Source organism: Helianthus annuus, chromosome 14 (genome assembly GCF_002127325.2).
Source record: "Helianthus annuus cultivar XRQ/B chromosome 14, HanXRQr2.0-SUNRISE, whole genome shotgun sequence".
Classification (NCBI taxonomy): Eukaryota; Viridiplantae; Streptophyta; class Magnoliopsida; order Asterales; family Asteraceae; genus Helianthus; species Helianthus annuus.
Window position 1 is genome coordinate 78,666,845 of NC_035446.2, and position 17,045 is coordinate 78,683,889.

General features: G+C 39.0%; 1 protein-coding gene across 1 annotated transcript; it reads right to left on the reverse strand.

Moving 5' to 3' along the window:
- Nucleotides 1-13,755: 13,755 nt before the first annotated feature.
- LOC118486502 lies at nucleotides 13,756-16,755 on the reverse strand. The gene is made up of 2 exons (XM_035982986.1): nucleotides 16,529-16,755; nucleotides 13,756-14,698 (listed from the first exon to the last, which is right to left on the reverse strand). The coding sequence occupies exons 1-2, from the start codon at nucleotides 16,753-16,755 to the stop codon at nucleotides 13,756-13,758; spliced, it is 1,170 nt and encodes a 389-aa protein (XP_035838879.1).
- Nucleotides 16,756-17,045: the final 290 nt, after the last annotated feature.

The window sequence follows — 17,045 nt, forward strand, 5'->3', positions numbered from 1 at the left end:
AGTTTGGGCACATCATTAAAGACTGCACAAACTTGCCCAAACCAAATTTTGTTGAAAGAACCCCTTCTGAACAAGGTCACTCACAACGTCGTCCTGTTTCTCCAAAACATGATAAAAGAACTGTTAAGGAACAAGAAACGAAACAACGACGTCAAAACATCAAAGCTGTTGTAAAGGCTTTAAAATCTGAAGTCAAAACGGTTAAAAGGAAACCTAGTTTGTCACAACCATTAAAACCAGAAATTGTACACAATACACAATCTGGTAAACAAAAACAAGCTTGGAGACCTAAATCGGGTGAAAGTTCAGGGGGAGATGCTGTGTATGAAAATCATCAGGAAATTGAAATTACATTTCTTGATTCTCAGGGGCCCCCAAGTCTATGAAGGCTTAGGTCCCCCTCTCCAACTAATCTATGAGTGAGTGTGCAGGAAGTTCCGGGAGGAACTATCGATAGTCATAGGATTGTTGATAGTGGAACGTCCTTGCACAAAATAGGCGACAGAAGAAATTGTTGCCTTTGATGGAGAGAAAAAGAAGACAAAAATTGTCTGTGGAAAGAAATTGATAGCTTCGACAAAATGCAAATCATTTCAAAGTGTGATTGTTAAAGGCTTTGAACGGGTCCCCAGGATAGATTCAATCAAAATGTACACACCTGCAGCACGTCTGAAGTTCAAAATCAACAAGATGAACGTGCAGTGTACATTTCTTCGCGGTGTGATTGAAGAAAATGTGCTTGTTGAACAAACCAACCGGGTGTGCGGATGCCTTGGCGTGGATTGAACAACCGCACACTACTTCTGAAAGAGAAAGACAAAGACCTTCGCTGGTGCAATGTGGAAGACCAGCCGGACCCGGAGGTTTTTGATCGTGTTGCTGTGAAGAGATTTCTCAGTAGCTACAAAGATCGACCTTGAAATCCACACCGGATGGATATCCAGTTGGGAGAGCACTCAAATTCCTGGCAATGCACGAAGAAGTTGCAGGATTACGGTTTTGAATTTCTAATCTCTCCTATACTTGTCGATTTTTAAGCTACTTTATGAACTATTATCATCTCGTACAGCACTCTTTGGCCTGACACGTTGATCTCAAATATCACCTCACACGTGATTGTTTCACTATGAAACTCGTCAATGTTGTCATGGTCCGCACCGCTTACCGACGTGCCAACTGATTTTTCCAAAATTCGATAAATCATTTTTGATTCAAAATTAATTTTGGTAAACGACATTAAGGTAAAACATGAGTTAATCCTACATCGGGAAATCGTTTCTGTACATATCTTTGTGTTTTTTTTTTAAATTTATCTTAGTTTGTTGATTTTAGGGGGAGTAAATCCAATTTTTAAAAATCCAAAAACATCGAAAAATTTCAAAAACACAAAAACAATAGAAAATCAAAAATGAGTTTCCTGGCGAGCAAAAGAGAATATGATAGTACATCAGTGGTCTGTCTAAACCTCTTTAAACTGAACCTAAAATGAAAAGCGATAAGCAGCCCTATATAAGATGTATCGGTAGGCTCACAATCATGTTAAAGTGTGCAGGGTGATATAAACCTAAATCGACTGAAGACCAGGTGGGAACCGCTCATTAGCATATGGTCTTAGTACCGAAATTTCGTTTGAGAGATTGCCGAGGTTCTGAGATATTCGGTCTTTATGCTGCTTATCATCTGGGTATCATGCTTGTATCTTTTACCGAAAAAAAAACGGGGACGCAAGTCTAGATCTTCCATGATACCATATATACGTGTACATATTGCATCCGACCTCAATAAGTGATAAACAATCACATGTCCAAACAAATAAGTGATAAAATATCACATTTATCCGGGAGTCAAGTTCGTCTCTCTGCTGTACGAAAGTACTGACCTGTTCACGGACTTGCTCCTGTGCCCTCATGCATATGAAAATCAAGTTCCTCATCAATAAGTGATTCTATCACATAGGGCTTGTTTTCAATCAAAATAAGTGAGTTTCTCACATCATATACGGTCAAACAGATGATAATCGGTATACTCACCGGTAAGATGAACCCTCGTGCATACCTTGATACGGGAATGTGTCGTGTGTGGATGAACACCGGTCTGTACGTATAAATCATACCTTAACGTATCCCCTCGCCATGATTACATCTGATAAGTTGAGCTTATGTGGACAACAATACCGATAATCGTTATAGGATGCTTATCTTAATGTGAACTAATTGAACAACAAGAGCGTTTTGGCGTGACCGTACACTGATATGATTCTCTTACCCTCGAAACTCGCAAAAAGAATGTCTGTAAATATTTGTTTACTGCTTTCGTTTCTACATCTTTGTATATATTTGTTTATTGTTTTCCGTCTTTACATTTGAAAAATGAAAAACTCCAAAAAGATTTTAGGTGTGTTTTAATATAAACTTTGTAAAAGCCAAAAAGATTTTGCTTCTAGTTTATTTTTGATTGACCGATGTTGGAACTCGAGTCTATCCTACCCAAAATCCTGATCGTAAGCCAGAAAACAATTGCATCTTCATAAACAGTCGAAGTAAACAAGCTTTGAAAGTTAAAGGATTAAATCTAAACATTTTTAAACTTTCAAACTGTTGTCGGTCGGTAGTTGATTGTAAAATGGTCACACATGTGTCGTTTGTTTATGGAAACTATATTCCAAGCAGTTGTTCTCATTATGCGTTTAGATTTCTTGCATGTGTAGATGCTAAAGGCGAGGAGAACATGTTCGATGACAAGTTTCGGAATGAAGACACGACGTGAAGGCACTCAAAAGATAAACATGATCGAGTTGCCGCTGACCCTTCATCAACACCACAAGGATCTAAAGAATTGAAGATCAAAAGATTCATGAGCATAACTCAATGGAGAGTTCATTCTAAGGGGGAGTTTGTTAACACACTTCCTAAATGAAATGGAGAGTTTGTTGATACACTTCTTGCTTTCGAAGCGTGAAGAATTTGAAGATCCTCCGACATGAAAGACACAGAAGACGAACCATCACAGAAGACGAACCATCACGAGTAGCGTCCAAGGGGAAGTTTGTTGATACACTTTGTGTGGACGCGACTCGGCTTGGTACAACTTGGTTTTGACACGGTTAGGTCCGGCTCAAGCCCGACGTCACGACATTCCTCCGTCGTGCGCCCCAGAGTTCGACACGCGAAGCACGGCGAGCCGCGAACTATTCCCGGTGACACATCACCATGACATCATCATTGTGATGTCATGGTGATGTCACATGGTTGAAATTATGGAAAGATGGCAACGTTACCAACATTTGGGCCGTAAATCTTATGTGGGCTTTGACTTTTGTTGGGCCAAATTAGTATAGACGAAACAGAAGTTGAATTTGAAATGGTTGTCGACGAAACACTTCTGTTTCGTCGACTCTGATTTGATTCCCCGAGTTCCTTTTCAGTTTCGTCAAGTCTGTGTCTCTGTTTTAGTATAAATAGGTCTCATAGTTTCTGTGTGAAACTTGGACGGGATGAGAGACCTGTGAGACTTAGTGAAACTCTGTAAACATTGTTTGTATATGTTTCGGGTTGTACTCATCCCTAATCAATAGATATTGAATCTTTTGGTTACGCGTGTTCTTGTTTTACACTTTGTTTGGTTTGCACCGTCACGGGGATTCCGCACCCGTTACCGTGTTTGTGATAAACAAGGATAAGGTTTTCGTTATCGATCCACCGGAAAAACGGGACCTACAATTGGGCGTCAATGTCTCATCCGCTTCATGTACGCATGAATTGGATAAGAACAAGTTTGGATCAGGGGAAATTGGTGGATTCGGAGTTGGAATCAATAAAGATGAACTCGATTAAGATGAGAGGGAGAAAGTGAGGGCATGGGTGAAACTGAAGAAATTAGGCAGTGAGATCTAAAGGTGATTTAAAACCCTATTTCAAAATTCAAAATTCATAAATGATGGAACCAAAATGACACAAGAAGCGGCAGCCATTGTTTATTAATTTTGTGCATTGAACATTGTACACTATGCTTTAAAAGCTTGTACTTTTTAAGTAAGTGGCAACTTACCAAAGTTGCCCCTCAAATATGCATATTACATATAGTATAAATATTGGTTCGTCACACCACCGCAATGTTAACAGTACTCACCTACGATACAAAATAAAATATAAATTACATTTTATTTTGAATACAACTTTGGTTTCAACTTTGTTTGGTCGAAAATGGTTCCGCCACTACAAGAACAGGGCACCTTTAGCGGCGACGGGTGTCGCCGATATTGACCACTTTTATCGCCGCTATTGACTTTTAGCTGCGACATGTCGCCGGTAAAACATCGCCGGTATTGCTCGGACGCTATTGACCGGATGTCGCCGGTAAAGACTATTGTCGCCGTTATTAATCCTACACCTTTAGCGGCGACTGTTGTCGTCGCTAAACGTGTCGCCGGTATTAACCTTCGTCGGTAAAGGTTGAAAGGCAATAGCGGCGACACGTGTCGCCGCTAAAAGTCTGTTTTTTTTAATACAGCAGCTGTATATACGGCTGCCCAGCCAGTTTTACGGCCGAAAAAACAAAACCTGCCTATTTTCAAACAACGCAAGCATACGCCATGAACATAATCAATAGAGACTAAAGGTAATATAATTAAAAACTATGTTTAAGTCGTACATTATATCCTACCACATTTAATTAAATCCAAATCATACATTAAAAACAAGTCACTCATCGTTAGCGTTGGGTTCATCGTCGGATTCATTATCGAATAAGTTGTCAGAATCGTAGTCTTTTTACTTTCCTTTTCCTTTTCCTTGTAAAGCAAGATAGTTGTTAAGTTGGTTCAAAAATGACGGGGTTCGGAACAAGCTGTTAACAAAATCCTACAATAATAGATAGCAAAACGTATATTAGCATATTAATTAACGCTACCAACATATATTTAACAAGGAAACATGCGTTCGTTTGTCATTTTATAAATTGCGTACTTTACCTCGGAAAAGGGTTCTTGCGTCTGAGATTGCGAAGACGACATGTTAGATGACGAGTGCGAGGACGTGTTGGAAGAAGTTTTAGGCCCCATCCTGCGGTACCATCCTCGCCGCTCACCCAACGCTTCCTGATACGGGGCAATTGGCGGACCCTCACCGCTCCATTCACTTGTGGCGTGTTGTATGTTCCGCTGTATTTTACGAAGATGATTAAATATATATGTCTATATATATATATATATATATATTTGTTATAGAAAATAATACTTAAAAGAAATACTTACGTAATTTTGTTCAGCAACCGGATCAACCCAATTCCCTTGATTCTCCATGTGGGTTTTAGCATACGTAGGTACCCAATCCATATCCTGTTTAACATTAAACTTAGATTAGACATTAAATAAACAAATGCTTACACACACGCACACATACATAAAACATTACATTTTTATAGGCGGTGCTACCGTACGAAGATGTCCCCCCACGGTATGGGAATTGTTGTTTCTCGCGTACTAGTGTGTTGGCCTTGCTTCTTTTAATATATTTTTCTTCCCGGAAACCTTCGATGGTTCTCAACCAGTTATCATAGGGCATATCCGGGTGATGGAATGCCCTTGCACTCTCAAGATCATTGTAACCTCCCTTGCTCTTAAATAATTTTTTAGCATCGGGCTTGCGGTCAGAGTACCGCTTCATAAGCACAGCCCTAATGCCACCCGTCAAGTTTTTGGCCTCTATATCACGTTCTACTTCATCAAAATTGAAATTTTCCTACAAATTAAATAAAAAAGTTAAAATATCATATATAAATTAGATTTGCATGTGCTTAAATATTTGATAAAATTTTATGCATATAAGTTATTTACCCGTAAGTGGTTCATGAGGGCATCCTTGTAATGTTGTTCAACGTTGTCCCATCCAATTTTATTGAACGGGATGGACCGCCACATATACAGGCCGGCCTCCCGTGAAAACATATCTCTTGTTTTACCAACAGGGGTATACGTCACCTGCCTGTCAAACGTAAGTGATACAGGCCCCCCCGCTTTTACCAGACGCCTTAGTTTCTCGTTTTTTGCTTTCCCCCTAACCCTCTTCGGGGGAACCGCTGCAATTAAAACAAAAATAATTAGTAACAACATTTATAATATAAAAAATATAAGGACTACAAAATAATTTAGTAAAAGACTTACCGTCTGTCTCGTGTGTGCCACGAAATCCACCAGGAGGAAGCGGTGGATCACCAGCGCCGCCACCCCCATGTCCCCAGGGGGGCACATCAGCCATCAGATAAGCGAATATCAACAATACAGAAAACATAATCCCTATAAAGTTACAAATGTTACAGCATGTGTATCTAATAGAAATTAAGGGAAAGTACAACAAGTGTAACTCAAATTCAAATAAATATTTCAAACAAGTGTTTATCAATTACAAATCAATATAAATTAGAATAACTTTTCTTTTAGTCAGACTCCACATAATCGGGATCATCCTCATCATAATCAACCTCGACCTCATCACAATCAGTCTCGACTTCAAACATTTCATCGACGGTGGCCGTTGGGGGATTAACTTCAATTAAAGGCTCACCCGCAGTAACATGAGAAGATCCAATTTGAAAGTATTGGGTCAAGTCAATGACAAGTGGACAGTCAGATGAAGAGTTGTTGTCGACAATGTCCCTATCTTCTAAGTGTTTGTCAACATTTTGAACCTTATTGACGCGGTCATCACTTAATCGCCGATCCCAAATTCTTCGATGATTAACATTTTCGACTACCCACCTATGTTTATTTTTTTGGTTTTGAGACGTTTCTTGGATGAAGAACACTTGTTTGGCTTGCGAAGCAAATATGAGTTGATCGTCTTTGTCCCATTCATGTTCAGTGCTTATACTGGTGATATTATTGTCATGGTTTACACCCCTTTGAGTATCAAACCACTTGCACCGAAATAGGACAGTGGAATAATCATTTGTATAACGCAACTCAATAATTTCTTCTAATTGTCCATAAAATTTCACACCGTTCTCTCCAACCACTTCCACCCCAGAGTTTTGCGTTGCGCATTTTGCATCACGTTCAAGTGTCTTAAACCTAACACCGTTGACTATGCAAGCAGTGTAAGTGTAAGCAGTCATTTTCGCACAAAATGAAAGAGCATACAACTCCGGGTGGAATTTTGGAGAATTTTGTGTTTTCATCGAATGGACCTAACAAATATAGAGTAATAATGTTTGTTATATATGTATTACCTAGCAAGTATAGAGTAATGAGTGTTATATATGTATTATACCTTATGGAGAAACCATCCCAGAAATTTGGTTTTAAGATCATCATGGGGATGTGTATGTTTGAATTCACTACATTGATGACAAATATAAGAAAGGAATGAGAAATACCAATTAACAGATTATGAAATGTTAAAGATAGAAGCACTCATTTCATGTACTCCCTAACTTCTGCACAGTTTTCGAGGACAAACCATTCCATCTTGCTTTTTTCGATGAATGATAGATATTTCTCCTTTCTTGCGCCAACATAACGACATTTGGACTCAAACACCCATAACTTTCTTTTTTCAACAACGACATCATCGTTTCTATCTGGGCGATTGAACTTAGTCTGAACATCTTTAAGGTACATTGAACAAAATGTTAGAGCTTCTTCAAAAACTTAACCTTCAGCTATACAACCTTCAGGCCTTGCCGGGTTTTTGACATAGTTCTTTAGTTTTTTCATGTACCTTTCAAATGGATACATCCATCTAAAAGCTACTGGACCTCCCGCAATCGCTTCATCAGGTAAATGCACAAGTAAATGAACCATAATGTCAAAAAACGCAGGTGGATAGATCATCTCTAACTTGCATCAGATGGTAACAATGTCATTCTTTGCTTTCTTCATATCATCCACCGATAGTGTTCTAGAGCAAAGTTGCTTAAAGAACATAGAAAGGTCTACTATTGGTGTAGGTGTATCCTTAGTCAAAAGCCCTCTAACCCCAATCGGTATCAAACGTTGCATGAGGATATGACAGTCATGAGATTTCAACCCGGTAATGTTAGCATTGTTATCTGTCACCCTCTTACTGATATTAGATCCAAACCCATCTGGTAATTTAACATCTTTTATAAACTGACAAAAAAGTTTTCGATCATCGAACTTGAATGAGTACTTTGGGTGGGGACTTAAGAACTTGCCACCCGATTGTTTCAGCCATTGTGACGGCCGAATGTTTAGTTTTTCCAAGTCGGACCGCGCATTTGGCGTGTCTTTGCTCTTATCGTTCATTAGAAGAGTACCGAGCAAGCTGTCGCACACATTTTTCTCTATATGCATTACATCTAAGTTATGTTTCAGCTGCAGAGAAGACCAATACTCAAGGTCAAAAAATATGCTTCTTTTGGACCAGTTCAACTCGAAATCTGACCGGGTTATCCTCCCACCTCCAAAATCTGGATGCTTGCCTGGTAGACGATTAATTAAACGACCTAGTTGAGCTTCTATGTCAGCTGGGCTAAACTGTCTCGGAGGGTCTCGTGTCTCGGGTCTCCCGTTAAAGTCGAGACTTGGTCTCCAAGGATGGTTGGCATCTAAGAACCGGCGATGACCAACATAAGCACATTTACCAGTTACACGTATTGAAGGAGTGTCTTGGTTACAAGTTGGGCATGCCATGTAGCCTTGTCCGCTCCAACCTGATAGGCTACTACGGGCTGGAAAGTCATTTATGGTCCATAACAACGCCGCCTTCATTGTGAAGTATGTGTTTGTTGCTGCGTCTTTAGTACGTACACCTGTCTGCCACAATTGCTTAAGCTCATCCACTAACGGTCTTAGGAAAACGTCCATGTCTTTCCCCGGTGATTTAGGGCCAGGAATCAACAAGGTCAACATGAATGTGGACTCTCGCATGCATAGCTAGGGAGGCAGATTATATGTGGTGAGTATAACCGGCCACGTGCTATGAGTCGAGGATCCACTACCGTTGTTAAAGGGATTAAAACCGTCAGTTGCAAGCCCTAAGCGAACATTTCGTGGCTCCATCGCGAAGTTTGGGTACTTTTTATCAAAGTCTTGCCATGCAGATCCATCAACTGGATGACGCATAGTCCCATCTTCCGATCGTCCGGTACTATGCCATATTATATCTTTCGCTGTGTGCCTTGAACAATACAAACGTCGTAGTCTAGGCGTCAAAGGAAAGTATCGTAACACCTTACGAGCCACCTTCGTGCCTTTTGTGTCTTTATCGACCCATCGACTCTCATTACAAACGGGACAATTTTGCAAGGACTCGTTTTCTTTCCAAAAGAGAGCACAATCATTTGTGCACACATCTATCATCTCATATGCCAAACCAATCCTCTTAAATGTCTTCTTAGCTACATAATACGAAGGGGGAATCTTGTTGCCTTCTGGCATTGACTCTTGCAACAACGAGAGGAGTCGATCTACTCCTTCATTTTGAAAATGGTACGTATCCTTTATATTCATAAGCTTTGCTAAAAAGTCGATAGAAGAAAACTTGGTACAACCAGGATATAATTCTGTTTCAACTTCCTTTACCTGGTCTTCAAAATCATCAACAACACCGCTACCATCTCCATTCGAGTTCTCTTGGTTAAGGTATGTATCTATTCCATACGCTCCCCCCTAATGTTTTCAATAACATTTAACATACCGTCTTGTGGCGCAACATCGTTTACTTCTGCAATTAGAGTCGTGTCCCTGTGATAGGTCCATTCCTTCCAAAAACTTTTAATACGCAAATGGTATTTCATTTCTGCTATAGTTTTTAAGCCGGAATTTTTACATTTGGTACACGGACATCTAACTTCATCGTGGTTTTTTATCACTCTTTCACACATCTCGATAAATGACTCGAGTCCTTGCTTGTAGTGAGGTGAATGACGTGGGGAATCAATCCAACTTTTATCGATATGCATTATGCAACTGAAAGAAAATCTAATTTCGGATTAACAAGACAAGAGTAGGCTGCTAAACCCCCCTTTTTGAACACTTTATCTCATATGTGAATGTGTATTACATGATTGTTTGTTTAAGAAAAATTCGGCAGCATTTCCTCTTAGCTCCCAAGTATATATGTAATGATATATATACCCGAGGAGCAAAGAGAAAATGATAACCGAATCCTTCTTAAACAAACAATCATGTAATACACATTCACATCCTAAATGAGATAAAGTATTCAAAAAGCAGTCCCAAGATAAACGGGGACAACCCGAAATTAATTTCTAATTCAATTTCGGGCGGGTATTTCTAAGCTCGTTATGTTTAAAATGATTAATTCAAACACGGGCACAATTTTTTAAGCTTGTTATGTTCTTAATGATTGTTCTAAATTTTGTGTGGAACGTTATGTTTTAAATCATGATTTCAATTTCGATTGGGTGTTTTCTTAGCTCGTTATGTTTGAAATGATGAATTCAATATCAGGCACGGTTTTTAAAATATGTAATGTTCTTCATTTTGTTAGCTCCTTTTTTTATAAATGTTTTCAAACCTAAACACAAACATACTAATTATCAAACTTAAACTTTATTTTTTCAAACCTACACATAAACATACTACCAACACACATACATACTTATAAAGACACATTTACATACGTACACATACATACCTATAAACACACATTTTGACCAAAAACACAAAATTTATACTTACTTACATACACATTTGCATATTTTATACAAACATACATATTAACATACACATTTTCACCAATTACAAACATTTACATGCACAATTGTTCATCATTTATAAACACCTACATACTAACATACACCTACATACATACATTCATAAACTTACATACACACATACATGCTTACATACACCAAAATTCACAAATCAATAGATTTTCATATACACATTTTTATCAAATACACCTACATTATACATTTGGCATACTAACATACACCTACATACATACATTACTTCATAGACTAACCGTATTCGAGATGCTTACATACACCTAAACTTAAAAAAAAAAAAAAATTATACATTTACATACCTAAACCAAATCAATAGATTTTCATTACTTCTAAACTTAAAAAAAATCAATAGATACACCTACATACATACACAAATCAATAGATTTTCATTACTTCTAAACTAAAAAAAAAAAAAAAAAAAAAAAAAAAAAAAAAAAAAAAAAAACCGTATTCGAGATGCTTACATACACCTAAACCAAAAATTATACATTTACATACCTAAACCAAAAATTATAGAATTTCTAAACTTTAAAAAAAAAAGAGCAAAAACAAAGTGAAACTAACCGATGGTGGTGACCGGATTCGAGATGGTGGTGACCAGATATTTCTTCCACAAACACAAAAATACACAAAAATGAGCAAAAATTAAAGCCTATAACATGTATATAACAAATGTAGAGAAGAAATCTAACAAAAACAAAGTGAGACTAACCGATTTGGACGATTTTCGCGAGTTAGGAGCGGTGTTCGGAGGTTTTTTTGGGGGAAAAGTGAAAGAGGAGGGAGAAGTTGGCGCTGTATAGGGGTTTGGGTCGTTCAACCATTAGCGGCGACAGATTGTCGCCGGTATTGCCGGTTGTCGCCGGTAAAGACTTTAATGAGGTTGCCCAGAGGTTGACCAGGGATAAGATTTGTGTGGCTAGGGATTAAAGTTCTGACATTTACTTTTAGCGGAGACTAGCTGTCGCCGCTATTACCCTACCCATGTCGCCAGTAATGATTTATTAATCCCCAACCGTCAGATCATGCTTTTGATCACCGGATGGAGTTTGGTTTGATATCCTGTGACGCGGATCGACCAATAGCGGCGAAATTTGACCTGTCGCCGCTAAAGGTGCCCTGTTCTTGTAGTGCGCTTCGCTACGTGGTGGGAACTTGGTCGACATGTGTTTGGTTGGTTACATGCTATAACAACCAAAATAGAAAACCAAAAAAAACTAAAGTCGATCGAAAACTTATAAAAAAGAATAGCAGTATTGGTATCGGTATCGGTGCTGATATTGTTTGGATGGTAAAGTTCGGTTCATTTCAGTGAAATTTATAACGAATTATATAAAAAAATACTTGTACCAAAGCTGAAGTTTTTAGGAAGATATCGTTTCTCGTCGTTACATTAAAGGAAAAAAAAGTCAATTATATTTTACCCGTTCATCTTTATAAATAAAAAGATTTTAGAATAATACAAATTATGTGCATAAACACAATCACTCACATGCCTATATTTATATGCAGTCATGCAAATCTCTAAATTCAATTCACAGAAGATAAATCATGGAAGCTCTAAGAATTATACCTAAGGAGGATCCAAAAAGAGAAGTGATTGCTTGTTAGCATAATTATAGAGAATTCAATATAACTAATATTATAAAGGTTATTATTTTACGGTTTTCTAGAATTAATTGGATGCCACATAACACTTTTTAAATGGTTGATACAATTTTTCTCGATGAAATGTGGTTTGTATTTAAATGTATTTAAACTTACTCCGTGCTGTTAAAATACGTTAGATAGTATGAGTTTAAAATTTTATATCTATGTAGTGTTTCTGACATTAGTTACCATGTGAAGTAAAGATGAGAACACTACTTATTTAATCCAGTTTCAAAACTTATCTGGCTGCAAAATTATATTGTGCAATCTAATTACTCAAATTTAAAGGGTTTCGGGTTCAGATCTTGATCTTGTGGTGGCACGTTTGTCAAGTGACAGTTGACTGTATGGTTTCAAGAGGGAATGCCCAAGCCAAATTTTAAAGCCAGCGTGGACCTAGCTAACACTGTTGGCCCCAAAATGGATCTTTGATCTCTAGACAATTGAATAACTTGAATATAAGCTGAACATCTGAATACATGAATTGTTGAGAGTGATTTACAAATGTGAAATCTATCCCTATTTATAGTTTCTAAAGGGTGCGATCCAATGGACGCGTCTCTTCACGAACGGGTGCGTCCCTTGATCTTGTGGATGTAATTAAACATGAAGGGGTGTGTCTTCTTGTCCAAGAGTCGTGTCCCTTCTCTGTGTGTGGCTGAAATCGAATGGGTGCCTCCCAAGGGATTTCGCCACCCTTGGGGTGGTAGTTACCAAGTTCTGATTTGTCACAACTGCCCCATGAACTTTGTAACCGCCATGTAACCGCCACTCTTCTCTTTAATTACCATAAAACCCTTGTAGTTTAGGATGTGTAGGGATTATAACTTTCATTCACCCCCCTAATCACGAACATCCTTGAGTTGTAGATCTTGAACTTTGATCAATTCCATCTTCTTGAAACTCCTCGGTATCCAACGTTTCACACGGATCTTCTTATTCACCAACCTTGCTCCTCACGAACCTTGTTTCACTCGAACTCGCTTCACACGAACTTGCTTCACACTTGTCTTGACCGCACTTGATTTGTATCACAGGAACCTTTTCTTATGTAGTTGTCTCAACACGAACTCCAACGGTCTTGATTAACTTGCCCACCATCATATCACATGATTGGAATCCATTTCTCATACTCAGATCTCTCTTGCGGTTGTATCACACAATAATTTTTTTTCTGACCCAGTCACAGGATACGCGCGTCTTCTCCTTGATTTATCTTCTTCACGGTTGTCTCTCACAATGAGTTCTTCATTATTGATTGCTTCCCTCACGGATTCTTTGCTTTGATCCGATCCACTCACTGGACTGTTTTGTTATACCTTTCACAGGTTATCTTCCTCCGCATCACACGGTTTTTCCTTTGATCGTTTCACACGACCAAATTCCATGTTTCTACCGCTCTTCACCGTCTAAGCACATCAGAAGTGCCGGTTCATCATCATCTTCTATTTCGACCAAGAGTGTCTCACTTTCTTTGGTTTTCTTGGTTGGGCATTCATAGGCATAGTGCCCAAGTTTCTCACATCTGTAGCAAGTGATTTTCGACTTATTTCTCATAGTCGGTGTCTCTTGCTTGCTATCATCACTTTGTGGTTTGTCGGTTCCTTCCGACTCGTAAGAGGTGTGTCCTTCACCCCTATGTTGATAATTTCCTCTCCCTCGGCCTCGTGACGGACGGAATCTCCCTCGTCCATGATTTCGAACATGTTGTCCATGACCCGCATACAGAAGTTCTTCTAGATTGTTCACGGGGCTTTCCTTTTTCTTCAACTTTAACCTTTCTTCATACGTTTTTAATCTTCCGACCGCTTCTTCTAGCATCATAGTTTCTAGATCGGAGTATTGCTCCATGGAGGCAACGATTTGAGTAAACTTATCCGGTACGCCATTTAGGAGTTTGCGTACTAGAGTCGGTTGACTCAACGTCGTTCCTACTTCAGTTGCCCGGGTAACGATACTATTAATCTTTGCGGTAAACGAATCAATAGTGTCGTCATCCTTCATTTGCAATAATTCAAATTCTGATAATAGCGTGTGCATACGCGCCTTTTGTACCCGATCAACACCAACGTGTCTAACCTTTAGATTATCCCAAATTTCCTTTGCAGTCTTACAACTTGCAACTTGCAATACAACATCTTCTGGTATTGCTTGAAACAGATATGCAATTGCAGACTTGTCTTTCTTAGTGTCTACTGTTGCATTTTCTGTCGGTTCAATCGTTTCCCACAAACCATTCGCTTCAAGAATCGTCTTGATACGAATAGCCCAAACCGTATAGTTTGTTGGTTTCAGAATCGGACCACTGAAACTGGGAAAGAGAACTTCCTTCCTTCTGTATTATTATCGGATTTTGTCCGGATGTTCCTGACATGTCTTCTTGTCGAACAATCTTCACCTTTACTATGCTTTTACTTTCTTGGTTTCAATAGATCTCAAACCCACGATTACCCGAATCGTGTAACAATCAAACAACCAAATAATCTAATTCGCACTAAACCCCGGAATCAAACAAACACTAGATTCCTAACCAACCCTTCGGTTCAACCGATTACCCTAGAACCGAAATCAAAAAATTCTGAATTGAACTTGCGAATTTAAGAAACGAAATTGAAACCTGATCGCGAATTCCCTACGATGCCTTGCGATTCCCACGCTCAGAGCCTGATGCTCTGATACCAATTGTTGGCCCCAAAATGGATCTTTGATCTCTAGACAATTGAATAACTTGAATATAAGCTGAACATCTGAATACATGAATTGTTGAGAGTGATTTACAAATGTGAAATCTATCCCTATTTATAGTTTCTAAAGGGTGCGATCCAATAGACGCGTCTCTTCACGAACGGGTGCGTCCCTTGATCTTGTGGATGTAATTAAACATGAAGGGGTGTGTCTTCTTGTCCAAGAGTCGTGTCCCTTCTCTGTGTGTGGCTGAAATCGAATGGGTGCCTCCCAAGGGATTTCGCCACCCTTGGGGTGGTAGTTACCAAGTTCTGATTTGTCACAACTGCCCCATGAACTTTGTAACCGCCATGTAACCGCCACTCTTCTCTTTAATTACCATAAAACCCTTGTAGTTTAGGATGTGTAGGGATTATAACTTTCAAACACAACATAGTCTCGACAGAATGGGACAGCGGGCCGGGCTCTCCAATTTGAAAAGTGTGGTGGCCTAACACAAAGATTCGCCGTTAAAAAAAAAAATACAGTTTATACAATAAGAAAATGTTTATCATAGGATATGTCCCATAACGGCTAAATGTTAACGTATATCCTCCAGAAAAGTTACAAATCTAAAGCCAATAATGTTCGATGTAGTGGACTGTAAAGTGGTGTACCAGTAAACATAATCATTCCCATGCTTGTATATATATCCAATAATGCAAATCCCACTCTCAATAATCTGCCATGGAAGCTGTAAGAAGTCTCTCGACTGTTGCTCCCCCCTCTCGTATCAGAGCCCACTTGTCCAAACCCATTTTCACTCTTTAAATTACTCATAAAAATTCCAACTTAACCCGATTTCCAAAAACCAAACTCAATAAGTTCAAAGCCATTTCTCCTTCCGTTTCAACCCAACCCAAAGCAGAAACCGACACCAAAAACATCGATCATCAAGATGAGAAATTTGGCTGGTTTTCTTGTTGGATATTTATTTCCGGTTCGATAAGTCAACGCTGTCGATTGTGTCTTGACCCGTAAAAGTTACACCTTGGACAACGAACTAAAAATCCACTTAACCTGTTTAACCGGTAATTACGAACGATACACGGGTATTAACTGAGAGACAGGTACATGGACCGGGTGACACAAGTATTTTCATCTGGCCATGTGTCACATGTTGGTTTAGGTCCCACACTCAAACACTCTCACAACACATGTAAGTATGTATAGATATATATGAGTGTAATGTTGCAGAGGTTAAAAGAAATTAGCTACTGTATTCAATAAAACAAAAGGGTACATAACAAAAACCTAATACACCTATTTATAATAAACTAAACAAATTAAAACACATGCTAAATTATGAGAACCCACGTAATGTGCATGCTCCATGATTCTCCAAAATACCCGGTCAACAACTTGACCAATTCACAAACAAAACTTGCAGCAAAACCTCAACCATTTACGTAACAAAATGCTGGTTTTTTGACCCTTTTACCCCTGGATCAATCCTGCCCTAGATCCGTTAAACCGCAACCCGATAACGCACCGACCCGTGATCCGTAAACAAACCCGAATAATCCACATCGCACACACACCCATGTTATGCCACTTATCGCTCATCCATACTTGCATGGCCACATGTTGCATATGCATAATCTTCTCAACACTTGTCCCATTGTCAAGTGCATGACCATCATGTGTTGAACATGCATGAGGCTCCATTGTCTTTATAAGGGAAGTGTATGGACAAAAATTGAGGTTGCTATAATTAAAAACAAAACTCTCACAACACCCACAACCTCAACCGGCCAAGACCGCCGCCGGCTGCCGTCGCCGCTACCCAACCCATTCCCGCGTTTCGATAGTTAGTATGACTAGCACTTGTTCGTTGAACCTCGGTGTCTCAACCGGTTATTCACTAATCCAAGGTATATCTAAACCCCATATGGTTATGGTTGATATTCTATTTCGTGTTTGCATGTTGGTGATCTTGTTCCATTGTGGATATCCCT

Coding starts and splice junctions, on each gene's coding strand:
- LOC118486502 (XM_035982986.1), bottom strand. CDS start 16,755: ATGGAGCCTCATGCATGTTCAACACATGATGGTCATGCACTTGACAAT. Junction 14,699..16,528: donor AGGGCAGGATTGATCCAGGG/GTAAAAGGGTCA, acceptor ATAATAATACAG/AAGGAAGGAAGTTCTCTTTC.